At 31.0% G+C, this 27,233-nt stretch overlaps 6 protein-coding genes across 8 annotated transcripts; 3 read left to right on the plus strand and 3 right to left on the minus strand.

Moving 5' to 3' along the window:
• Window positions 1-14,572, plus strand: Chd64 (calponin 3). Its single transcript, XM_012370276.2, has 4 exons — window positions 1-208; window positions 12,736-12,872; window positions 12,979-13,183; window positions 13,311-14,572. Exons 1-4 carry the CDS (start codon window positions 155-157, stop codon window positions 13,479-13,481), a joined length of 567 nt encoding a protein of 188 aa, XP_012225699.1. The 5' UTR covers window positions 1-154; the 3' UTR covers window positions 13,482-14,572.
• Window positions 14,573-14,641: 69 nt separating this feature from the next.
• mRpS6 (mitochondrial ribosomal protein S6) lies at window positions 14,642-15,754 on the minus strand. Its single transcript, XM_012370236.2, has 4 exons — window positions 15,552-15,754; window positions 15,208-15,347; window positions 14,904-15,065; window positions 14,642-14,830 (listed from the first exon to the last, which is right to left on the minus strand). Exons 1-4 carry the CDS (start codon window positions 15,594-15,596, stop codon window positions 14,728-14,730), a joined length of 450 nt encoding a protein of 149 aa, XP_012225659.1. The 5' UTR covers window positions 15,597-15,754; the 3' UTR covers window positions 14,642-14,727.
• Window positions 15,755-15,946: 192 nt separating this feature from the next.
• Window positions 15,947-18,462, plus strand: Snup (snurportin-1). The gene is made up of 6 exons (XM_012370233.2): window positions 15,947-16,080; window positions 16,185-16,433; window positions 16,793-17,036; window positions 17,126-17,314; window positions 17,399-17,776; window positions 17,855-18,462. The coding sequence occupies exons 2-6, from the start codon at window positions 16,273-16,275 to the stop codon at window positions 17,873-17,875; spliced, it is 993 nt and encodes a 330-aa protein (XP_012225656.2). The 5' UTR covers window positions 15,947-16,080; window positions 16,185-16,272; the 3' UTR covers window positions 17,876-18,462.
• LOC105674140 (centromere protein L-like) lies at window positions 17,126-20,463 on the minus strand. 2 transcript variants are annotated; one of them, XM_067355352.1, is made up of 7 exons: window positions 20,321-20,463; window positions 20,073-20,179; window positions 19,684-19,815; window positions 19,246-19,451; window positions 18,710-19,131; window positions 18,468-18,627; window positions 17,126-18,338 (listed from the first exon to the last, which is right to left on the minus strand). In XM_067355352.1, exons 2-7 carry the CDS (start codon window positions 20,134-20,136, stop codon window positions 18,240-18,242), a joined length of 1,083 nt encoding a protein of 360 aa, XP_067211453.1. In that variant the 5' UTR covers window positions 20,137-20,179; window positions 20,321-20,463; the 3' UTR covers window positions 17,126-18,239. The 2 variants fall into 2 exon arrangements, with proteins under 2 accessions (XP_067211453.1, XP_067211452.1); XM_067355351.1 differs by having other exon boundaries at window positions 20,073-20,163; window positions 20,321-20,461.
• A 129-nt stretch (window positions 20,464-20,592) lies between these two features.
• Fcp1 (RNA polymerase II subunit A C-terminal domain phosphatase Fcp1) lies at window positions 20,593-24,659 on the plus strand. Of its 2 annotated transcripts, none has more exons than XM_012370273.2 (7): window positions 20,593-20,825; window positions 21,230-21,533; window positions 21,656-21,900; window positions 22,006-22,858; window positions 22,931-23,098; window positions 23,208-23,583; window positions 23,769-24,659. In XM_012370273.2, exons 1-7 carry the CDS (start codon window positions 20,593-20,595, stop codon window positions 24,062-24,064), a joined length of 2,475 nt encoding a protein of 824 aa, XP_012225696.2. In that variant the 3' UTR covers window positions 24,065-24,659. The 2 variants fall into 2 exon arrangements, with proteins under 2 accessions (XP_012225696.2, XP_012225697.2); XM_012370274.2 differs by having other exon boundaries at window positions 20,685-20,825; window positions 21,222-21,533.
• Window positions 24,660-24,668: 9 nt separating this feature from the next.
• Window positions 24,669-25,590, minus strand: mRpS17 (mitochondrial ribosomal protein S17). The gene is made up of 4 exons (XM_012370234.2): window positions 25,422-25,590; window positions 25,219-25,335; window positions 25,003-25,079; window positions 24,669-24,887 (listed from the first exon to the last, which is right to left on the minus strand). Exons 1-4 carry the CDS (start codon window positions 25,563-25,565, stop codon window positions 24,719-24,721), a joined length of 507 nt encoding a protein of 168 aa, XP_012225657.1. The 5' UTR covers window positions 25,566-25,590; the 3' UTR covers window positions 24,669-24,718.
• Window positions 25,591-27,233: the final 1,643 nt, after the last annotated feature.

The following is a 27,233-nucleotide window of genomic DNA, read 5'->3' on the forward strand; positions in this document are numbered from 1 at the left end:
TGTTGTCGCCGTCTGATCGCCGGTTCCCTCCAGTCGAGTCGCGACCGCCGAAGTGTGAACGTTGTTCTTGCACAGCTGATCGACACCACGAATTTTTGCTATCCACTGTAAACGCGCGCGCGGGCCCGTACCTCGTTACAAACCCGAAGCGAAAATGGCCTGTAATAGAGCTGCAAAGTCCGGATTTGCCGCGGAGGCGCAGAGAAAGGTAAGGCTCTTTTTGTCAATCCTCTTTCACTTCCGTAAACACGGTCGCTAGCATTCCTGGCATCCTGACCTAGTCAACCACCACCCCCTCCACTTTAGCTCCGGGGTACGTGGACTCGACCTACTGAGGGTGCATTCCTGCGCAAGCGTGCAACCCTGGTCGACGTACTAATTCGTAAACGTGCATCTGGTGGTCGGTCAGCCGGGCATTGTTCAGCCGAGGTGGCAAGGTCAATCATGATGATGCACGTAGCACTAGATTATCATGCAATGAAGCTAATGTTCGTGTGAAACTATTAAAAGTTAAATGCGTATTTAATTGATATCGCTAAATTAATAAGTGATGAAAACTCTCGCGGTGTATCATATTGATTCTCTGATACCATTATTTTGACTGACCTACATACACTCCACTATGGCTACAGGGTGGAGTGAGAATTCAGAATGATTTGAGGGTGGCAGGATAGTCTAAGCTGTGGAATTACGGAATATCGTCAGACATCATATTGATTATCGCTAATATAATAAATCAGTTCAATTAGTGTCAATATTTTGAATCAGACCATTGTGATTTGAAACGACGAAAGTTATTCTAATTTTAAAATGTAGCAATATTGTAATTTAAGTAATCTGATTTTACATTTATCAATATTTACAGATATTCAGATATTAAAATTTATTTACTTTTTCTTTATGGTATCTCGTATGCTTTATTTTTTATAATTTCGTATGAAGAAAGAGTTTTATTCTTTGCGACACGATTTTAATTCGTGATTTTCGTGTAAATATAGTTATTACAAAAAATTACAGAGTCCATATCAATACAGTGTGTCAATACGATAGTAAATAATGAAGCAGGCTTTCACTATTTGTATTCTCGCATTCGTTCACGTAGCTCGTGTGTTTACATTATTCAAATACCAATCGAACACACGATCATCAAGAAACTCATATGAAAAATAACATAAAAGATTAGAAACTAAATTTTAAACAATTATTTTCCGTCATATCTATTGAAATATCATCATATTTATTGAAATTTTGACAATTCTTGTTTTCGCCACTAGTATACATAATCCTTCCATTTCGATTATGTGAAGATTTCGAAATCCATTACGATTTTTTTATAAAAAATATCGTTATAGGGATGAGAAAAAAACGCGCGTAGCAATTAGCAAAAGAGTATCCAGTCTTGGCGAACCTTTGTTGAGTTTTATGCAAGCGTATCGTTTATCTCACAGCTGTGTTTAATGTATACTTTACATTTGCTCGGTTCCATACACGTACTATTCTGAGACAAAACAAAATTCTCACTGCCATAAGTTACTTTATAATGCAAATCCATATAGGTGTCTAAGTCGTGATACTTGTTAGTAAGTCATTAATATCCATTCCAATACATACAATATAAATAAAAATGGATCAATATAAATTCTTGGAAAGATAATTAGCAATAAAATTCTTCATGAAAAAAATTGAATAAGATGATGCAATACAATTTTAAAAGTTTATTATGCTGTCATAAAGCTCGATCACTACGATAAACGATAAGAGATATCTTCTACAAATTTTTTTAAGGTTTGACACAAGACCTGAAAATATTGTTTTTTCAATATATCATTAATTGAATTAAAATTAAAAAATAAATATTTTTAAATAAAAGAAAAAATATATATATGTATATACGTATATTGTATAATACACATAAATTAATATTTTTTATTTAATTAGAATCTTTTATTTTTAATATTTTTTAAAAGTCATTTTTGAAAAGTTGTGCGCAAACATTATTATTTTAAATACAAAGAACAATTTTTGACAAAAATTTTTAATCATTTTACGCGCATTTTGGAATGTTAAGAATGGAGAAATAACTTATATAAATTATTAAATATATTTCAATTATTTGTTTGATGCGTAGATAACGCGATAAGGAATCGTGCATGTGTAATCTCATGGTAAATAAACAACTTGATAATAATGAAGAACGAAAATGTAGTTGTATTTAAAAATAACATGTGCGTTTCAGTGTACATTTAGTATCTCAATGTTTCCGTTAAGAAAAAATCAATATCTAAATAAAATAAAAATCGAACGATGCTCTTGCGATGCTTTTCGCATTTAAATCTCTGTTCATCGCAACTAAAAATTATTATAAATTTTATCACAATTCAAATACACGATAAAAGTTAAATTTGCACCGAAATATGTTGGTATACACTTTTGAAAACTGCATCTGTCATTCCGGGCCGCGACTTTGATTCTTTTTCATTACCTCAGGTATCCAGCGGTATTTCGGTTTCGATGCGCACACGTTTCGTTCCGTAAGCAGCAACAGCTGCTAGGCGGTCGTTTCTTTCGAGGGGAATTAAAATGAGATCCAGTTGCCGAAGAAGGGAGCGTCCCTCGCGAAACTTGTTGGCCATGGTATACTTCTTGGACGTGTTGCACCCCTGCCCTCCTTCGTCAACAATCGAAATTGTGTTATTCTGCAACGAAAGCCAATAGTGTTCTTTCGCACGTGCACCAGCATGATCGGTTTGACTTTTTATTTCTTATCCTTCTACAAGCGTTGCAGAAATTGTGTTAATTTTCTAGTGTTAGTTTCGTAATATTGCGCAAAACTTATTCCGAGACCGGTTCTTTACGAAAAGTTGAAGAGTTATGTTTTAATGAATCGATAATTTAGATATTTACATAAATTCTATCTATATATTTTGGAATCGACGATTGAGAATATAAAGTTGCATTAAATAAATTAAAGGAATAATATTTTAGTTTCTATTTTTTGGCGTATAATAAATAATGAAAAAGGATATTTTTTTGTACACTAAGAAATATTTTTATCAGCAATTTCTTTGATATCAATTAACACTTAAACGTTTTTACATTGAGCACTTGAAGTACTTAGAAATAGATATGATGTAAAGCACTCGAGCTTTATTTTTTTTCGAGGAAAGTAAGAACTTTAGTAACAATAATGAATGTTTATTGAGAATGGAAATATACCGAATGTTAACCACATATGTAGGCAGTGGTCATTTTTATCAGTTGTTTTCTTTCCTTTGTATTATGTAATTTTCTGACATATAAAACAAGCGCATAGTGAATTTTTATATCATGATGATCCTTATTTTATTATTATACAATTGCGATAAAATTATAAATCATAATTAAACTTATATGAATTATATGCTCAATTTTTTAAAAATACAACCAAAAGTGTATTTTCGACAAAATACGTTTTTTTTTGCAGCAGAGAATTTAATAATTTGTTTATATCTTGTGAAACTATTATTGACAATAAGCAGTTTGTCGTATTGTAAAGAAATTATCTCGCACTTTACTGAAAAAATAAAAGGAATCGTTAAGGTAAAAATATTTTGCAAGTTACAATACCGAAAGATATTCGTCGCAAGGTTTGCGGAGAAGCTCGCACTCATTACGAACCAAGATATGCTTATCGTCTATGGAATGCAGTTCGAGCCGACTCGTTATACTTCACCGGTACAAAATCATTTGTCTCAGAATGTTACGTTGCGTGCATTAACTATGACATTGCATATTGCAAATTGGCAATACAAAAGTCTTTTAACGAGAAAAGAAATTTAATCGCAAATTTGAAACTTGTTATGCAATACCTTTACAATAAATTTTTTTTTTTTTTAATTCTATTTTGCAGAGAAAAATGTTTTTAATATTGAAAAAAATAAATAAATCTAATTTTTTATGAAAATTATGCTGAGAAAGAACACTATTAATAGTTAGGAAAATAGTATCATATTTTAATGTGCAAGGAAAGACGCAGAATGTTGATTAATAAATTCATTATAGCCATAATCGTTCGTAAATATACCTTACTTCAGATAGCTATGCACTATGATTCCAAGGTAGTGTTCATCATATGATTATCACTATCAGCGCTATAAATTAAAAGCGGTGAGCCATGACCACCTCCCATAATTGCTGAAGTTCAACGTGCCTGCCTGTTTGTATAGCTGACAGACGAATAAATGCATATAATGAGTAATGACTAACATCAGGCGATAATATCATAGGCATTACGATTCTGAGCGAACCTATTTTCTCTGGAAAAAATCAGATTGTTTTCATTAATTGACACAAAGGCAAATATTATCACAAGCGTGACACAATCTCTGTCAGCGCTCTTTGAATATCATAGCTAATGTTACTATCATGACGAAGTGGAGCAAACACTTCAGCGCATTCCATATTGCAATTTTGCATCGAAGATATACGGATATACTGCGATATTGTTTAGTACTATTGCGTAGTAAATATTAACAGAAATTAACATCTATAAATAATATATATACATATATTATTTTTTATCCTTCTTGTTTTACTGTTATTTATAGAATGATGTTGAAGAAAAAAAATTTTCTTGGTTTCATAGGTATTATCTTTTTTTATATATGCAATTTTTTCTTTTTGCATACATGTATTGTACATATAGTATACTTATATGCATGGTGTGCTATTATTTTGTTCTACATTATTATCTTCCCCGAAATGTGATTTCACATTAACTTACCGATGGTAGGATTTCTTCTACGAATGCTATACGATGAATGTGTGGTATTATACCCGCATTCTAAAAATAGAGATGCTTCATCCCCGAAGAGGATATCTGTATTAACGGCCGGAAGTAGAATAAAGTGGTTTCCGTTCTAGGCGCGAATAATGGAGAATAAGGATTCTTGCGCGCGACTTATTGTTAATATTTTTATGTCTTTACGCGGACAACAAATAAGTCATGTGATATATAAATCTTGTTGTTTTCTTACATCAAGTTCATAAATTACATTAATCAGTGGAAAATTAAAACTTTATTAAAATAGAGAAAAACAAATTCACCTCTCGTGAATAAAATTACAATAAAATTAATTATACTTCTTATAATTTATTCTAGAAGTATTTTAGAAGAATTTTATAACTTTATCATGAAGCCAATTTATTGGATCAGAAGTTTAGAATCCACAAAGTCGACATAAATGAAAACCACATAACATTGTTCGATCTTATCAAGCAAATTGCGGTATAAACTCCGGGGATGACGTGATCATGTTCGGCATATCATTTACGTGAGGTATTACAACTCTGATAGAAGCATTATCGCATTTGATACTTCGAAAACGAATTACATACATGCATCAGAATCGGCGAATAAAATGACCACACACTTTCGTATCGAATTTTATATGCAGATTAATTTGCGTGATTATCATTATAAATATTTTTGATATTTCAAATATTATTGATTATTTATACACGAATACTTCAACAAATATTCTTTGTCCGTATGCAAGATGATTTGAATTTTATTACGTATCCTGCAAAGCTTATTTAGAATGCACATGTACTTGTATATTCTGTGCTTATCTGCATAATGTCGTTGTAGGAAGCACTTAATCATAGAACCAATTCATTGGATCAGAACGTAATGAAAACGTAACATCATTGATCGTGAGGTTTATCCTGCCAGAAAACTTTCTCCATATTGTGACTCATTCCGGCATAACTTCTTCCTTATGTCATACCCGTCGGATGACATAAGACATAGGATGGCTTTAATTATCGATATTTCGCACATATACTTTATTACTTGAGCAAACGGTTTCCCTTTTTAAGTGGATTAGTCGGACACTCCTATATGTAACGACAGTTAACAGCAATTAACGATAGTGAAAGACAGTTTCATCAATAATTGAATTAAAAAAAAAAAAAAAAAAACACTGCATCTTGAAAAAAGTTATAAAGATATAGCTGCAGAAATATTAATACAGATGGACATAAATTGCAGAAGTATAAAATGGAAAATAATATGCGTCACGCACTCGATATTATGACATTCCTTTAGATAGCTCACACAATAGCTCGTTTCCGATTGCAAATGCAGAAAGTGTCAATGGATACTAATCACACAGATCCTTAATTACACATATCTTGAAAACATTCTTGATAATTTTTCAAACATCCACTTTTCTTTAATATAAATCTACTTAATCATCGTGTGAATAGTTTATTTACATAATTGGACTGTGAATTATGAATAATTTATCTCTCGAAAAGACACCGGATGACCGAGTTTCAGAGATCTCGTCATGACCTCGGTAGGAACCCCATGTTCTGACCTTGCATTCTTTTCAATTAGCGGCTATGGGTTCCCATCGCTCTCGCAAGAAGTCATACAAACGAAAGAGAGTTTCCCATGCGCAAAAAATCTTTGCAATTAAAAGTAACGCGAGTTTTACAAATTATTGTGCAAATTCATTAAAATATTATTTTAAATTTATAAAAATTTAGAATTGACAAATATTATGTAAAGAAAATTTATTTTATTAAATGAAAATATTTTATTCGGAAGAAAAGCTCGTTGAATTAAAAAATTGATTACATTACATTGATAAAATATATGTGTATACGTTTGCCGTCTTCGTCTCTGCATGACTTTCGCTAGTCTTCTCATTAATCATTTACACACGCACCGAATGCAGTTTCTTGTAACGTATAAAACCTCAGAAATATGTGTTCGTAGCTCGCGCGAATTTAAAGATGACGTTATTTCATGGTCTCCGTCGTGATGAATATCCCAATATGTATTCAAGTTTTTTAAATAGCCAGACTTGTATGGCAACGCGCGCACGTCTATATATAAGAGTCAATAACGCGTCTGTTAAGTAATCAAGTCAGTTCGCGTGACTTTGGTACCAAATACTAATATCGGTTCAATTACATAATTGCATATAAACTAGCCATATTGCTCGTTATGATAATGATATTGCATTACGGATGTTTGTTAGAAATTAAACGTATCCAATATCGAATGTCTATTTCTTGTGTGCCGTCAGAAACCGTAATAGCTAATAAACTACGAATGCGGGCTTTTCTTTGAAGTTTTTTATACGGGCAGTAACGTACAATTTAGAATGACAACTTATTATGACTGACAATAAACTTCGCATTTTACAACATATAAATTGTGAAATATATCATGTTTCAAATGTATTTAATTTAATAAATAATAATTAAACGACTTTAATGAAGGAAAATATGATCGATTATATTTTGTTATAATTTAAAAAAATGAAAACAGTTTTACGGCATAATTAATTAATCATAATTACGAGAAAAAATGCTTTAACATATTATTCAATTTACTTAAATCGAGTTTTAATGGTTTTGTTCTGACAAATTTTACTTAATTACTTTACGTGTTAATCTATGTGAATTCAGGATAACTCGAGAAATAATAAGTAAAAAAGACTACGAACAGATTGTTAGGAAAACAGTCTAGACATCTAATTTGCCTCTTCAAAGTAAGAAAATAATAATGATCTCTTGCATTCTTTGTTGCATTTTTTTATCGTATTCCAATACAGGCAAAGCTGTGATTCTCTTTCAAGCTGACCGCTCTCTTCTCGTTTAGAGGTCCTTATATGGTCAAGAACAACCGGGCAACCTTCGCGTTTAAAAAATCCTCGAGAAACACGTATGCGCAGATAAGCCGCGTAAAGATTATGCAATTGATCGGCCTTACAAAGTGGGTCAATAATTTTGTCGTATACGCGTCGCATCGATTTGCGATAAGTTCGATCGCTCGTAACGAGCGTCCGCCTTTTAAGGATAGTTGTTAGGTATAAACTTCCTTTAGAGAAAAGATGCTTTAGAGTACAGCATAAAACGCCAATCTTGTGTCGACAGTTTTGAAGCATCAAAGAAAATATACTCAATTTCTGTCGTATTGGAAAATTGTGATATGTGCTTATGCGGTTAAAAGATTCTTTGACAGTCTTTTACATCACTCAACATTTTAATTGTTAATATATTTTTGTTTTATTAATCAATTATTACTTTATATAGAATTGCATATTTCTTTATCAAATAAGCTGGGAAGACTTTGAAGCTATTAAAGTATTACATGGAAAAATTAGTATATGTTCTTTTCCAAGCCACTCCATCAAAAAGTGATCTAAGCACGTTAAAAGTGTGAGAAGCCAATTTATTAATTAAACGCTGGAATATTCACATTAGCTAATTGTCACATGTTTCGATATGAAGCCGTATCTATCTATCAAGCATCTGGCAAGATTGCGATTACTCCAGTCAATAAGTAAAATGACTTTGCTCATCGCGACATAGTCGAGCAATTCAATCTGGCTTGCGCTTCATTGACAGCAGCAGGCCTCTGACCTAATTCTTGCGACCGTGAACGTGTGAACGTGTTATTACACATGAGCATCAATGTCATTGCTATAGAAGCACACACAGCGAAAGAGTGCATGATAATTCTTTAATTACAAGCACTTGGCTTTTTCGCACTTTTAACGCGCTTAGATTATTTTTTTTATGACACAGCTTGGAAAAATAAAACATACTAGTTTGCCTATGTTTCTTAAAACTTTAACAGTTTTAAAGTCTTTCCAATTTATTTAACAAACGCGCAATATGAATCTTATTAGACTAGAAAGTATTCAATCATAATAATTATTAAAATACAAGCAATGCGTTTATAATTTATACGTACGTATATTTTATGCGTAGAATAATTTGATTATTGTATAAAATATCTTATAAATTGTCTTCAATACTTTAAAGTTAAGTCTTCATAAAAATTATCGAGGCGATTGTTTTTCTAAAAAAAAAAAACTAAGTTATGGACTGTAATCAACAATGATATCACGAGTGTAATATCACGAGACTTAGAAAAATCTAAAAAAAAACTATCAGTTTGTAAACTCTAATAATCCATATAAGTTCCAACATCATTCACGTGTGATAAAGGCGAGATTATCTTGTAAATAAATCAATACTTTGCTCCTGTTTCGCACAGAAAAATTCTGATCTACAATCATGATGCGAGATATATAATCTTGATAAATTCCTTTGCAATTCTCATTAACCGTAATATTTGCAATTTCGTATTATTTTTCATAATGGATTATTTGTTGTACAGAATATTTTCAGTGAAAGTCATACATTTCTTTTTTCCATATATAAGTATAACTCATCAATATATCTTACACATTTTGAAATATTGATCGACAAAAATTGTTTTTCAAGATGTCAGAAAAGTTCAATTTTTCGAATGTGATTAATTTCATCAAGTTTGCGAAAGAGAAGTGCGACTCAGATTTCCTTTGTGGTTTCGGGATGCATAAATTTCACTTCCGACGTGATCTAAACACGTGCTGCTCACACGTGGAATTGTGACTCTTGTATAATTTTTAATTTAAAAGATACTCTATGCCTTTTTAAAAGAGCTTGAAGTTTAAGATCGTACGATGTGCTAAGGAGGTATTTTTACATGGTTTCGTATCGCACCCTTTTCCTACACTTCTCCTTTGCCGTCTGCTTCTATATAAGGGCCACAGACGCACTCTTTCATCTCTCGGAACTTGATATAAGATAACCATTGCTTCTTGATCGCGTTGTTGATTTGGATTATTTGTACAACGCTTTCTACGAGATAACATCGTCGCAGATTATATTGTCGGCGTTTAAAAATTTCATGTTTACTTGCGAACGTTTATGTTAAAGTCCCACCTGGATCTTGTTATTTCTAGTATGTGAAGCATTTAATCTCTTTTTCAGAAATATGGCTTTTTAATTGATTGCGATAAATTAAATTATTCAAAGTTTGTAAAAATAAAAAAAAAACAGAAAATTTATAGACCAATTAAATTAGAATTAATAGTTTGTGACATGCAGTTACTGATAAATTATATAAAACAAATTTATTGGTTCTTTTTGAATTTGTGCTCGATTTGACTTATTAGTGTGCAATATATTTATAATATCAGTTATTCTTGGTAGGGGTCTGACCATGATATTGATAAGATAAACAGTTATCCGGTGATATTATGTGTCAACAAAATTGTCAACATGTGAATTTGTAACGCGAATTCTTTTCTATCGATGTCACGAATTATTATTACTTTTACAACTATTTTTACTGCAAAGTTAAAGTATTTTTATGACAAAACGGTAATCATAGTATGATGAATATCTGTTTTTGAGAAAAATATTTAAGATTATTTATCAATTATATTAAAGATTAAATATAATCACATCTTATTAGTCTGCTTTATATCTTCGTGCAAATAAACAATGCCATAAAATATTTTCGATGATAAAATATCAAATCAAGTATCAAATATTTAATTACGCAAAGTTAAACGATGTCTGCGAGGTGAAATTTACACCACGTTGTCGTCTCGTCCACTTTTCGTCGTGCTTTATGCATGAAAAATCGCTCCAAAATGTCGCGTGACTTTGGCGCGTATGCTAAAATCCCTCGCATGTCACTCTTTTAACGTTAATGAAATTATCGTGCGCTTACTTAATGCCTAAATATAGAAGCGATCGCGTTCCACATTGTAACGACGATGGCCGCAGTATCGCGTCCTGTGCTCTTTAAAGAGAATGCCTTGATATCATCGAGGAATGTGCAACTATGCGGAACACGGACAAAAGTAAACGACCGCACGTAGACTGTATATATATAACCAAGTCGTCTAGCATTTTTTTCTTCTAAAATTAAAATCTTGAATTGTATCAAATAACAAAATCTTTTATTTATAATAATTCTTAAAATTAATGCAGAGATCTAACGAAGATATTTAGCTTTACACCATAAAATATTTTTGCGAAATTGATTGCAAATTTTTTAGTATATTAGAAAAGAAATTCTCATTAATATTACTGAAACCGTTGAGATTGTGTGTGTGTGTGCGAAATGGCTCAATATGTACGTATAAGTTTCGAGTGAACAAGTTGGATGCAGATTAATTCCCTGGCAATGGTCTGAGTGACGTCTCAGGTGAAAGTAGATACCGTGAGCATGAGAATACCTGGCACAAGATTCGTGGCATAGCATTGTCCACTTTACTGCGTCCACTTCGTCATTTGTATGTAACGTTCGATACATTGTAATAATCTGTTAACAATTACACTGCTGTAAAACAATAATGAAAAGAAGACGGTATAAAGTAATTTTAAATAAGAACTATGTAAGAACACAGCTTAGAATGCACAAATTCGGCCGCGACAAATTATTTTCCACAGAATACTAGAATCATTTGGGAGTGCGAAGAATCGACGTCATATAATTTCAATAATTCGAGTAATAATCTCTGTTAGAAAAATGCTTGAAACGTGTCTCTTGTATGCAATACATCTGTACACAGGCATTCATTTATACTTTTTATGGGCGATAGTGTTTTCAGAGAAAACAAATCGCGGAAATAGTTTCGGGCTGGCATCGAATCGCTTTACAGTGACGCACCGAAAATCTGAAACTGCATCCGCTGTAAAAACACTTTCGCGGGAATACCAGACACCAGACCCGACAGTATATTATTATAATTAAACGCGCCCATCATGATGCAAAATATGCAAGATATTCATGCAGCATATCACGATTAATTCGATATTGATTTTATCTTGATCAAATTGTCGAAAAGTGATGTATATGCGGCAAATTAGAAATAATTATATATACATCTTGAAGGCTTTCTAAAAATGAAATTTTAAAGATGTAAAACAGATAAAATTGTATTTTTTATTTTATTATAAAATTGGCTTTGATGGAGAATTTTAATATAATTAAAATTCGATGATTGAGATATGTTGAAAATTAAGGTTTAATTTAGAAAAGAAAAGATCAAATTTTTACTAAGCAGAAAACAACTCGAAACTTTTAGATGAAAGGAACATGATAGGTGCAGGATACCTTCTATACGGTCCCTCGAAGTGCATCACGAACCGAGACACCGTATATCTAACGGAATATGCATACTGCAGGAAGATGAATGCCGAGGGTCCATGCTTGGAAACCTTTCCTTTTTAGGCAATCGCACATATAGGCAGGTAACCATTCGCTTGGAGTTTGCTAGAAGTTATCGATTCTCCCTCTTATATGAGATATTCAATTGTCATTATTAAAATTAACAACAGATTTTTTAGCAAATAGGTCCCTCGATATATAAAAACAAGTCTGATATGAACAATAAATTTAGTAATAACATAATAATAATTTAATCATAATAACCATAATACATTATTGAAAAATTTTTTTAAACATGACACTAATAGTCTTTATATTTGTATTACTAAAAATGTTTACATTTTTAACATTAAAAATATTATAATATTATAAAAATATTATAAAAATATTACAAAGGAAAAATTATGATTTTTATGTAGCTCTTTGTTCCCTGTCGTGTTCCCTGAATACTTATATTCACGGTCAAAGATGCACGAGTTACATTGAAAGAACAACGAACTGGTGTTGTGATGGATTAGGTCACTGACTCTGGCAATGCTCATGTCGCAGTCCCTACAGGATGTGTTACTTGGTACATTAGAACATCGCATAATTAATAAGCGGCTCTCCACATAACATCAAAGCCCTGACCTGCGACCGAGAAAACTCGGAAACATAATAGCATTGCTCATTGCGTATTATTTTTAAGAGAATAACGTGTAAATTTATTGATGTTACAGATCAATAGCAAATACAGCGAGGAGCTGGCGCAGGAATGTCTGGAATGGATCAAAACAATCACCGGCGAAAACATAAATACCAACGGGGACATGGATAATTTTTATGAGACTCTGAAGAATGGCACCTTGCTGTGCAGGTATCAGATGTTAAAAAACTGTCGAAAAAATCGATTTAAGAATGCTGAAAATACAACGAAGTAAAAATATTTTCGATAATCATATTTCTCCTCTGTGTTTTCCTAGGCTGGTGAATGATATCAAAGAGGGTTCGGTAAAGAAAATTAACAACACAACGTTGGCCTTTAAATGCATGGAGAATATAAATGCTTTTCTCGAGGCTGCAAGGGCATTAGGTGTTCCGGCGCAGGAGACCTTCCAAACCGTAGATCTCTGGGAAAGACAGAATCTAAATTCTGTTGTTATTTGCTTACAATCTCTTGGAAGAAAGGTACAATATCGTTTCACAAATATGAATGTACCGAGTGGCTAAAAATTCAATATATTGACTCTATTAATTCTTAATAATGTCTCGGAAATGTCGATTCAAATATATTATAAGGATTGTATTTTTGCAGGCGGGTAATTATGGCAAACCAAGCATCGGTCCTAAGGAGGCGGATAAGAATGTACGCAATTTCACGGAAGAGCAGTTGAGAGCTGGGCAGGGCGTAATAAGCTTACAATACGGCAGTAATAAGGGTGCTAATCAAAGCGGTATCAATTTTGGAAACACCAGACACATGTAAACATTTATTTCCGCATTCATGCCGGGAAGGCAAAATCGCTCTATTTTCATCTGTCCTGACTTTGTTTCCGCAACAAGTACTCTTCTTTAGATATAGCATACTGCATAATAAATGTTCATCGAGGTCCAAAATAAAAAATATATTGAATGGTGCATAAAATATCCCCTATGCGCAATAGGGGCTAAGAAATATAAGTATGAGATTTTCCAAATAAAAGTGACAAAAGATATAATTTAAAGAAAACGCGATTGAATTTTTGGATGCATAAAGGGATTTTTCATTGCAGTAGTTATTTTATTTTTAATCTAAATATTTTTTTAGAGAAGTTTTCCGCCATTTTTCAACAATCTGCAATTTAAATTTATCGAATTTATTTTTCTGTCGTTTAAATTTTTGAAAACTTTTACTGCTAGACTGTGCATCCAAAGGTTGAATGAATCATATTTAGGTTTTGTGTTAATGCAAATTATTTAATTTACTTTTTCATTATCTTATGTCACTTCTATTTCGAACCTAATGATTCAGAATCGATGTCAATATGATGTCATATTTACCGTACATCTATGACGTAAGCATGATAAAGTAAGTACTCTGAGAAGTACATAACATTTTATTTCCTATTAGCCTGGTTATGTGACAACTTAAAGTGAATCTTTTTATACGTGTATAGCACGTATACTAATGAGTAAACTGTCGTATTTCACAATTTACAACGCGACTGTGTAGCTCTCAGGATAAAAAATACATAAACATTCTTATATGTTATAAAAGAACAAAGGTGATTAGCATTAAGCTTGGACAATTGCTATATTTGTTAAATATTATCAAGTTATACGTGAAAGTCTCGGTTTTTAATTAACTGTGCTGTTGTCACCGCAGTTAAACATTTTTCAAATTCAATCTGTCTTATAAATTCATGTTACACGTGAGATAATTATTAAAATTATTATATGATGAATGATATATGATTATATATTAAGTATTTTGTACAAATATATATTGATGGTTAGAAGAAATAATTTTTCATGAGTTAATAAACAATGCATCAATAAGTGATTTTTGCATTAAATGTTACTTATGATGAAACACAATTATGCTGTATTTTTAATTACTCTATCCTAAATTGCAATTGATATTCTTTCAGAATAATATATTACATGTTTAAGTTTTTCAAAATATTTTATTTTAAAACATATACAATGTAACACTACCAACAAAAAGAAATATAGCCTCTAATTTCAGTTATTTATCTATTAAAAGGATAATAATCCAACCCACTATTATGTTTAAATTCGTATTTATTCCTGTTCTGCTTCTGTGCCATTTTCATCATTTCCTGGACGCTAGGCCTATATAAATAAAATAAAACATTGAGATATAAGTTATATAATAAGTCATGAAAAATAAGACTGCAAACCATACCTATATGCCGGTGGTAACATCTCTTTATGGAACGTACATTCTTTTTTGATTGGTTCATTTTGTTTGTATATCTTTAGTCTAACAATATCAACATCTCTATTGCATTCATCAAAAATTTTCTCTAATTGATTTGGAGGTGCATCAAAACATATGAGAAAATGACTGAAAGTATAAGATAAAGTTTGCTTATGTATATATATTTTTTTACCTTTGCTTGGATATATAATAATAAAAACTAATTTATTTCAATTTAATACAAAATTAGTTTCTTAAATCAACATTATTGATATAAGTATAATCTTACTTTGCTTCTCTGTGGACATGTTGATGTGACTTAATTTTGCATGGAAGCTGTTTCAGTCCCCAATTTTCCATTTTTCTGATAAAACCACCAGTATTAAATATTGTTTCGGCTGTTCTTTTCAAAGTTGCCACCAATTCTGGCTGCAAAGTATCAAATTCTCTTGTTGATTATTTTAGATTTTAGATCATAAGAATACATCAACACAGATCTTTTTGTGACAGAAATGTCACAGAAAGATTTGATGTTATTTTTATAAAATAATAACTTAAATTACATATTAAATTATCGTACCGCTTTATTATTATACAAAATAAAACATAACCTAATACATTGTAAGATAATACCTTCTTTATGATGCGTATCATCAGGGGCATTTCGTATGTCGGCATGTTTGTTTATCCAGATACAATTTCCTAATTTAATATAATAATAATATAACTTTATTATATATCTTAACTAATTAACTTTTTTTAATCCACAGTATACCACAGACAACACTTGTAAATATCTAAAATAGACCATGAGAATGTAAACTTATAGATGCGCAAACATAAGTTTGTGTAGTGTGATATAGCATTACTATAGAAAATTTTATATCCAATAGAAGAGGTTATTTTCTAGAAGCAAACATGTCATCAGCTAAAATCTCTAGAAGGCACATTTTCCTATTGGATATCAAAATGTTTATAGGCAATGATTATCTGTGGTGAAACGAACAAAATTATAATTAGTAGCCGTCTATGAGTAATCTTATAGTCTATGGATTCATTGTGACACAGAAAGCAAGCAGAAGGCAAGTAGAAGGCAAGTGTCGATTGGTGTCGATTGGTGTCGATTGTAGAAGCATGATACTTTTTTTAATTCGTATATATAGTAAGTATATAAGTATTGATCGAATGATAAAAATCTACGGCATTAAACATTATTGTAACTGCAATTTTTTTAGATATTTTTCAATTGTAATACATTTTTTTCAGTGCTATATTACCAATAGCAAGTGGTATATTGTAAGATACGTATTCTAGAAAAGTACTGTATCGTCTTTATAGCTTTATATTTTTTAAAATGGCAACAGAATTGCTAAATGACAAGAGTTATGAGACGAGAGAAAACGTTCGTCGTCAATTTTATAAGAATCGAATCACGAAAGATAATATTAAGTTGGAACTTGACGAAAACGAATCTCAAGATAAGAGACGTAAACTCTTGTTGGAATATCAGAAAAAGTATGTATAAAATTGTACAATTTAAAAAATTACTCTATTGTTAAATTTATATTTTTGTATGTAAAAAGAAATATATTAATAGATGTTATTAAATCAATGTGTGAAAATATGTTATTAGTGAATACTTTATAAAACTACAGTAGTAAAATAAGGATTAATGAAGGTCAATAAAATTTAATTTGTTTTAACGGTTGAAATAAAAGTTCAAAGTAGATTGTAGACTTTTTGTGCAAAAATTTGTAGAAAATTTAGAATTGTTATAACTAATATTCTACAATTCATATTTTTATTTTCTTCTACTATTGTAATCTTATATCAAAAAAGATTTCTTCCTTTCCTCATAAAAATGATATTTGTAGACATAGAGAAGAAGCACTAAATGCTGCACGTGGTATATTGCAAGACATATATTTTTCTGAATTGGAAGATGAGGAGTATATGGATACGGAAGAGCATTCTTCATCTTCTAAATTACAATATAGATCCAAAATAAATCGAATGATGATGTCAGAATGGATGCTAGATGTACCGCAAGACTTTTCGGAGAATTGGATTATGGTTCCATGCCCAGTAGGAAAACGAGTTAGACTGGTTTCAGGCAGGGTACTAATTTATTTTGTCATATTTATTTAATATTATGTTTAACAAACATTGATTTCAAATAAAGAATAATAATACTAATAATTTTGCAGGGTAAAACAAGGGCATATTCTAGAACAGGCGTGTTTGTTGCAGTTTTCTCTTCAGCTCTTCCAGGTGGAAATTATAATGCTAACATGCGCCATTCTGCTATTATAGATGCCATATGGATAAAGGAACGAAAAGTTTATTATGTATTAGACGTGTTGTACTGGAATAACTTGCCTTTTACATATTGTGAGGTATGTGTTACTAATGTATTTTGGAAGTTTATATGAAATATTTTATTTTATCAACAGCTTGATTTGATAAATCTTTTATTTTAGGCTGAGTTTAGACTATATTGGATCAATAGCAAACTCTCTGAGACAAAAGAATTTGAAATACATGATTCTGATATAAATAAATATCCTATGTTATCTTTACCAAAAATCAGCTGTGATTTAAATTTAAGTTCAGTTTTGACAGATCTTGCTCCTGAACTACATTCATTAGATGGATTTTTATTTTATCATCGCAATGCACAATATATTTTTGGGATTACTCCACTTGTGATATGGCTGAAACCTTATATGTTATCTGAAGCACTTGGGATATTTGTACCTTCACCATTTGACAATAAACCAGATAAATACGTAAATTTTCAACATCACGTTGAAAGTGTAAATAAAAAGCGGAAAAAAGGAAAAATTGTCATAAATATTGTAAGTTTATATATTATTGTAATGAATGTTGATTTATTTCTTTTGCTTGATTAATATTTTCTTTTTTAAATTTTACAGATGGAAGTAGAAGAAATGTAAGATAAGAACGCATTTGAAATATCATAATGATCTCAAATATGGACTATTTTTACTACGCAATGTACGTGTACAGTAAAATGTATAAATATATTTTTTTTAACGTAAAGAAAAATAAATTTGATTATATAAATATATAAGATTTTATTTGAAGGTAAATACATATTTAAGATAAATTGGTAGTTGTTTCTTTCTATAAAAATTGAAATAATATAGTATTCTTTTTGTTGATAAGTGTTTTTTTTTAATAAAAAATGGTGATTGTGTGTGTGTGTGTGTGTGTGTGTAATTAATGTAGTAATTATAATAACTATCTAAATTGCATATTTGTCATGTAATTAAGAATATATGAATAATTTGGAAGCATTCATATATCATCAATGTGTGATGTGTGGAATCTATCCAAAGCTTTCTCATTTAGGTACAGTAATATCTGATCCATAATTTCTTCATTCTTTATTTTTATCTAAAAAGACAAAATATGCATGTATAATAGATTACAAATGTATATATTAAATGTATTCTGAACTGTAAATGATTTTAATGTAAGACAAAAAGAAGAGATAGTAAACATAAAAACAATATACAAACTTACTTTATTTTCCATTATTGTTATTCCAGGCAGATTGATTCTACGCAATGTACATAATCCCAACTGTAATTCTGCTGTGTTTAACATTTGTGAATATAAAATTTCATAAAACATTTCTATATGTTGACGATCCAAAGATGTATCATTTTGATCCCTCGTAGTGCTGTAAATATCAATATAAGATGCACATTACAAATCATTTTGAATATTTTTATATAATTAAATGTTATTAATATTATACATACTCTAATATTTTTTTTAAAGCTAAAATATCCCATTTAACAGTTATAGTATCTGTTATAGTATTAGTAATAGTATCTGTCATAGTATCAATTATATCTGTAACTGGTAATTTTGGTACTATATATTCCATTTGAACTTCACCAGACTGCTTCTTTTTTGCCGTCATAATCACAATTGGAATAAACCAGCGTAAATCTTCCTCGTCAACTGATAGTGTAGTTATCAAACAGTCAAACATATAACTAATAATAGTATGCACTGCATCTATACAACTACGTGTACCACGACACAATAGAAGAGGTAATTTTATGGAGTTTTGTATGTTTGATTTAACCCGTTTGATGTTCCAGGATAATAAATATCCTTTATAAATGACTTTTTCTGCACCTTCTTCGTGATTACTGTCCTTGGCAAGAACTTGAATCTAAAACATATTTCCAAAGAAACTCAAATTTTGTTATATTATCCAATAATGTATACATTTAAACAAGATATTTAATGAGAAAGCTAATATAATATATATAATTATTAATTAAACCTTTATTGTTGGAGTGTCTTGATTTGGTTGAGATATAATATCTTCCATAATAGAAAAGTTTGCATCATAAACCACATCTTCTCGTGACAGTGTCCTTGCAATTTCTTCTCTTAATTTTTTGGAGTATAATTTGAAATGGATATCATCATGGTGAAAATCAAACAGAATAGATACTGCATAAATGTTCCATGTTTGGTCTACTAAAGCTGTAGTTTGTTTACACCAAATTTAAAGAGTAGAAAATATATTTCTTAAATATGAATGAATATTTAGACAATAACACAGAATAGATCAAATAAAATTATTAATATACATATATTACAATCAAACTATATTTTAAGATCAAAGATAAAAAAATCTGCATTATTAATCAATTTATTTGTTATAAATATATTATATAACTTTAAATTTCTATTTTTTAGTGCATGTGCATTATACCTTCAAGTCCTAAATTTTCAATTTCTTCGTCCTCTTCTAATCTCGTAGTTATATCAAATCGTTGTCGTTGTTGCATTCGCGGTGTGCGCGGTGTGTATACATTACTAGTTCTTGGTCCAACAGCATTTTCTACTGTGTGGTTCATTTTATTAAAGAATAAAAGTTATCAAGTGTCATATATTCTAAAATGGCTTAAACCGCATTGCATGTTATTTTTCAGGAGGACGCGGTACAAAAATTAATCGTAAGTCAATAGATTTAAAAACAATTAGAGTTAGAAACTTTACTAAAGTCAAGCGCGCCAATTCGCATGGCATGAATCACTTTAATATGTGATTGATATTATGCTATGTTATCACATGTGTGAATGGTGTTTTCAGTTCATACACCTTTTATTTTCTGCAGCTGTTTGTAGCGAAAGATGATTGGCTCTCGCTTCTTGTAGCGCAACATGTGTATTTTGTCCCATGTGTGCAGGAGCTATTAATTTTACGATCTATAATTATTTTATATATATATATATATATATATATATATATATATATATATATATATATATATTGCAATAATAATATATATTTCTATGATTATCACTTGTAAAGATGAAATATTATGAAAAATAGCTGCTAATACCAACTCTCAGTGATGCAAGAAACACAACCATAAATGTCAAAATCCGCCAATCACATTTGAGGCAGGTATCTGTCTTTTTTCTTCTCCTTTGATCACGCATAAGTTCGGGCGAGCACACTTGCACCTTTTAATCGATGCCGATGTAAACGTCGGTTGTGTTATGTTTTGTCTCCCGCGCAAAAAAGCAACAGTGCTCGAAAAGGTTAAGGACGACGTTGTGTTCTTATCTTTGGGGACGCAAGTCATATTACCCTGGATGAGCGCGTACGGGTGATTATGGCAACAATAGAGGTTTCATTCCTACCGAACGGGCCACCCGCGAAAATATTGAAATGGAAGGTACGCTCGGACACAATGGTCGCGACGGGTAGAGTGTTGTTGCTGTACCAAAATTCGACGCCAGATACGAACGAGAATGATGCCAAGGAGCCTGAGAAAAAGCTGCGAGCTACAACATTCGGCCGTGTTAAGCAAATCCTGGCCAAAGAGGGTGACATCGTTCAGCCTGGGTATGTGTTTTTCGCATAACTTTTGTTTACAGATTACATATGTAACTTGTCATTCTGTTTGATATGCAATGTCATAGAATGCATTTTATGCTAAAAAATTTGTATGAATGTTTTTGAGAAATTATAATGGTTCTTTTTAAAGAGCTAACTTTTTTTAAGGAAAGTATTAAGCATCGTTCACTCTGATAATAATTAGAATGTTGCATATTTTATATAATATCAAGTAAATATATGTATATTTATTTTTTTGGATACTAACAAGTGCTAAAAATACTAATTTTAATATTATCCAATGTTATAGGTATAAATTTTTATATATGCACAAATAAAAAATTTTGTATTTTCTAATTTACTGAAAATATATTTGAATTTTGTGATAGCTGCATAGTCCATTAGTGTTTCAGGCAAGTGATAGCTCTATTGGAAGGATGTACACACCCTACTGTTATGATAGACTTATGTGCGGAATGTGGCGCAGATTTAAGGGTACAAGAATCTGGCAAAAATGGAAATACCGCTGGAGTATCACAAGCTAGTGTGCCTATGGTACATAGTATACCAGAATTGAAAGTATGTCCAGAACTAGCTGAGAAAATTGGAAAAGAGGATGAGCAACGTCTTTTAAAAGATCGGAAGTTGGTGCTACTTGTAGATTTAGATCAAACAATTGTTCATACCACAAACGACAATATTCCACCTAATTTGAAAGTACATAGACATTTTATTGTACTTAATTTTTGGCAGTGAAAACTATCAGTATATAGGATTTATAAACATTTATCACAAAACAAGATTAATATTATACGTCAGTATTCTTTTTTCTTTTATAGGATGTTTTTCATTTTCAATTATATGGACCAAATTCTCCATGGTATCATACCAGATTAAGACCAAATACCAGGCATTTTCTCTCGGAAATGAGTCAGTTGTACGAATTACACATTTGTACTTTTGGAGCAAGGATTTATGCACACACTGTTGCATCATTGCTAGATAAAGATGGAGTTCTGTTTTCTCACAGGATACTTTCTAGAGACGAATGTTTTGATCCAGCATCAAAAACTGCAAATCTCAAGTATATAATCTTATAATTTTGTAATTTGTAAAATTATCTTTGGATATATCTTTTCGATACATAATATTACTACATTTAGAAATGGATTTTCTATTGTCATTTCAGAGCTCTGTTTCCATGCGGCGATGACTTAGTGTGTATCATAGACGATAGAGAAGATGTATGGCAAGGATGTGGAAATTTAGTTCAAGTCAAACCTTATCACTTTTTCCGTCATACAGGCGATATTAATGCACCACCAGGATTGGAAAAGAGTGACTTATTACGCTTGCCTGACCCGATGAATACAAATGAATTATGTGTAAATGATTTGCAGAATAAAGACAGTACGAATGGCGTGTCTGAATCATCAAGTGAACCCGCACAATTATCGTCAGATAATTCTTCAGAAAAAGAAATAAATCATCAAGAAGATAAAAAAGATGAGAAAACTGAAAACACAACGAACGAAACAAACGAAATAAAGAATGGAGATACCAAAGCAAGCGTTGGAAAAGATGAAGAGTCCAATGTTCAGTCTAACATTACAAATAAGGATGATAAAGAAAATAAAGAAATGCCGAAATCTGAATCTGAACTTGAACCTGATCCTGAACTTGAACTTGAACCAAAACCTGAACCTAAACCTGAACCTGAACCTGAACCTGAACCTGAACTATCTACAGAAAAGGATAGTAAACAAAAAATGCCAAAAGAGGAGAATAACATAATAGACGAAGATGATGATGATTATCTGTTATATCTGGAAGATATTCTTCGAAGAATTCATACGGAATTTTATGCTACATTGGATCAAGGCAACGGTCGAAAATCTTTGCGGGATATAATCCCACGAGTGCGTTCGCAAGTTTTGAAAGGATTATGCTTGACTTTTAGCGGTTTGATACCTACTCATCAGAAGCTTCACCAAAGCCGCGCGTATAAAGTTGCGAGAGCTTTCGGAGCAGAAGTAACTCAAGTAAGAAATTCATATTTATAATTGTCAATATATTTTGTTGTATTTCTGTAAGTAATAATGGAATTTTACCAGGATTTGACAGAGAAAACTACACACTTAGTCGCCATTAGAAAGGGTACGGCAAAAGCGAACACAGCTAGAAAAGATGCAAACATAAAGATCGTAAATCCGGAGTGGTTGTGGACGTGCGCAGAGCGCTGGGAGCACGTGGACGAACGTTTATTTCCTCTTACAACACAGGTATAAATATAATTTTGCAATGTTGAGTTAAATTATTCCGTTTTTACGATACATTGCTATTTGAAATATACATCGTTTCAACATTAATAATAAACGTAAAGTATTGTAGGCCCGCGGATCGAGAGTACCACCGCCACACTGCAGTAGTCCCGAACGTATTGAAGACATAGAAAATGACAGCGCAAGCTCTTTCGCCAATTCTATTAATCCATTAATGTCGTTCACTCAAGAAGAGATCGAATTTATGGATAAAGAAGTAGACGAAGACATGGAGGAACAAGATATAGTTTTTGAAGATGGGGAAGATATGGAAGATATGGAAGACATGGAAGATATAGAAGATATGGAAGATATGGAAGATATGGAAGACATGGAAGACATGGAAGACATGGAAGACATGGAAGACATGGAAGATATAGATGACATACAAGAGTGTGGTAGAAGGATACATCGACGAAGTTCTGATTCCGAAGATTCTATGAACGGTAAAGTTTATTATTGTGAATGATATATAATTTGCGAGATATAGTTCGGGACGGAATTCTATCTGTAATTTTATATACTGTTTAATATCACAAACATTTTAAGAATCACATGTGTGATGATATTTTATGTGTAGTGTTGTTTTACAATAAGATTGAATAATATTTCCTTCTTGTTATTGTTGCAGATGAATTGGGTGTATCCAAAAGAAAGAAAAGAAAGATTTACAATGGCAATTCTGATAAAAGCTCTTCAGAAGATAAAGATGATAATAACGACAGTAATGATGACGATGATGATGATGATGATGATGATGATCCTGCTGCACGTTTTAGACGAGGAGGAGATTTACCTGATGATTTAGATCTAGATGATAATTCACAGGATGATTCAATAGATGATTTTGAAGAGGGGGACAATGAAGACGATCGAGAGTGGAATGCGCTAGGTGCTGCGCTTGAAAGAGAGTTCCTCTCTGAGTGACATGTTTAAATATTAGTATTCTGATTATTGGACGATAATCCAATCCATTCAGGATGTTTTGCGTTATTTATCAAGTTCGATAGAGCGAAAGCAGGGTTATTGATAATAAACATTAAATTATTTGTGTATGCTCTGATGTTTTAGTACAGAGCAAGATACTACAAACATGAAACATTTCAAGAGAGTAGACTAAAATGTTAATCTACGAGACAAAATATAAAAAAGTGAAAAATTTTCTGCATAGAACAGTTGAATAATCGCTCTATGTTAAATCTTCAAATTTTGCACATATAGTCCGGTCGCTATCTTTATATGGAAGATAAAAATAAATCACGTGATTGTTTTTTAAAAAAGCAATTCGTAAATAGCAATTATAGGATTGTGAATGATACATTATTATTAAACGTTGAGATATTTTCTCATGTAAAAAGAACATGTCAAAAACTGATTTTATCATAATATTAGAAAATAAAACTTATTTTATCTAATATTTTTAGAGCTACACTTCAATATTAATAATCGTAAATAAGTTTTTGTATCAAAATTCTAGGATGTATTAGAAAAATTGAAAATAAAAAGCTTGTAGTACACATTATCTGATATGTAATTTTTACTAAATATAATTTATTGATAATTTTTCAAATATACAATATTTTACACTGTATCTGGTTGTGGATCATTAGGATCTTCATAATACTTTAAATACATCTTCTTATGAGTGAAATCGCGTACACCTTCCAGTCTTCCTCTTTGTGGTGCTTTAGAGTAATCAAAGGCACTATCTGCTTGGCCAAACAACTTAGACGTTTCTTCTATATCTTCCCTAATTTTATAAAAGAATAAAAAAGAAACATTCAAATGTGTTCACTCTTTTCACATTAATTTGTAAATATACTCATGTATTGATTTCATTATGAAATTTTTGATACTCTACATACCTATATTGACTCATAACAACTTTCTTTCCTGTAACTGGATCTGTGACATCGCCTAAGGGATATACCACTTCGACAACCTATACATATATATAAAATTTTATTAAAATTATGAAAATTATCGAAAGATGAAATCACTATCAAATTTTAATTTTGTCTGCAATAATGACAGTATTGCAATCACAGTTACAAGATATTGTTACATAGTACAACGCATACCTCATGTGTGATCAGGCGAGTTAATTTTTCTGGTAATGTTTTTATCAAGATCACATCACCGGTTTTGCACAGCTTCTTCGGATCGTTGGCATAAACAAAGTCATGATCTTTGAAATACTATTAAACAAAATGAGAAATATAACCTTAATAGCAAGTTATCTAAACAAATGTTATTGTATGATGTAAATATTCATATTACTAACCATATGAATGTGATCATTGAAAACCAATCGTGGTATTCTCACTTTGGCAGCACTTTGTTTTGACGAAGGTATGCATGTTCCAAGAAAATATCGCAATGCGGTCTTACCCGCTACTTTTCCGGCCATCTTTAAATACTCGATCATATGTTCGTTGAGAGCAGCACCTACGTTACAAGTTTAGCTCTTTCAGCTATACTTTCTGCACTTATTATCTTTTTCTCTTTAAGGCACAAGCCAGAAAGAAAACTGAGACACATTCTGATGATGGTCTGATGATACGTTTCTTCCAGATCTTTGTTTAATATTACTATCTGCATCCATTTTTGGAATTATATGATTATATCTCTTTTTGTAACACAGCCAATAAAGGATGCTGCCGTTTAATGTACGTTTGTGCTAGAACAACAAATTATGAATAAAGAGATTCTGCCTCTGATTTTGTATAATTTATTGGAGATTTCTAACCTGATTATATAATATATTTACAATTATCGTAGAAATAAATGAAGATGTCACAAATTTTTTATTAATGTCTAAAAAGAATAGCATTAAAAATACTAGTGATATTATGGTAAAAGTAATTCCATATGTAGCATTTATAGGAATATATCAATCATATATTACAATAAGGACGTTATCAACAAAAAATTAATTTTGTGGAATTTCTTAAAAAAGCTTGATCAAAGAAGGTGCTGATATGTATATTATTTTTTTAATTATTATAAATCAGAAATATTTTATATGGTTATAAATAAATTTCCTTTTATTCGATTTATATGTTATTTAGAATATATTAATGTAGATCATGCTTGTATTTGACATTATAGATATAAAAGCAGTGGATTTATTTAATTGATTAGATTTCATATGTGGATATATGAAACAGGTATGATCTCTCTAACTACTAAATAGATTCACTTACAAGCTATACAACAGTGCTCTTGAGAGGCTAAGGAGTTCCAAGATGATAATTAATATCCAATTACTAACAGCGCAACTTTAGTTTTCCATAATGGTCGGCTCAATTAAGCGCTTTCCTTATCAACAATACAGCGAGTGTCTTATGCACTAGAAAAAAATATAAAATAATATTTATTAAAATATCTTTTCATGATGTTTCTAGTTTCTAAATATTATATTAAAATATTTATAAACAAAGACCAAACTATTTCGTTAACAATTAATTACCACAACGACTGTCTTAGAATTTGACTTTATATTTTAAGAATCAGTGCTTGTCAGCATTCGAGTATTATTCGTAGTACATGACGTTGTCCAAGCTGCATGAACGTACTGTAAAGTTTCCTCTAGGTTCTCGTCGAAGGTAAATTACATTTAACCCTTCGATTGCACGTTACATGCATAAGCTACTGAAGCGAACAGATCCGTACGCTGTCTTCTGTTCGGCAGACTTGCACGTGATGCACTAACGCGATTAGGAAATTATGTGATTACGTAATAGAACTTGCATGTCCTTGTATTCGATCTTTGATTTGTAATGATACTTATGCAATTATTAGACGTTTAATTTTTCTGCAATGTTAAAGAATTTTTATGAATATGTTAATAATTTTTATTATGATATTTTATATATATATATATAGAAAGTAAAGTACAATTTTGTATGTGATTTTATATGTTGATTTATATATCTTTTAAGATTTACGTATAGATATCATAAATACAATATATATTGTTTGATAAAAAAATTTATACATTTCAATAAACTTTTCCTTTCCTAAAACTTTGCATATACTATGTTGATAAAAATATAAAGAGAAATGATGATGTTATAATACAAAAACCATTTAT

Source organism: Linepithema humile, chromosome 5 (genome assembly GCF_040581485.1).
Source record: "Linepithema humile isolate Giens D197 chromosome 5, Lhum_UNIL_v1.0, whole genome shotgun sequence".
Lineage (NCBI taxonomy): Eukaryota > Metazoa > Arthropoda > Insecta > Hymenoptera > Formicidae > Linepithema > Linepithema humile.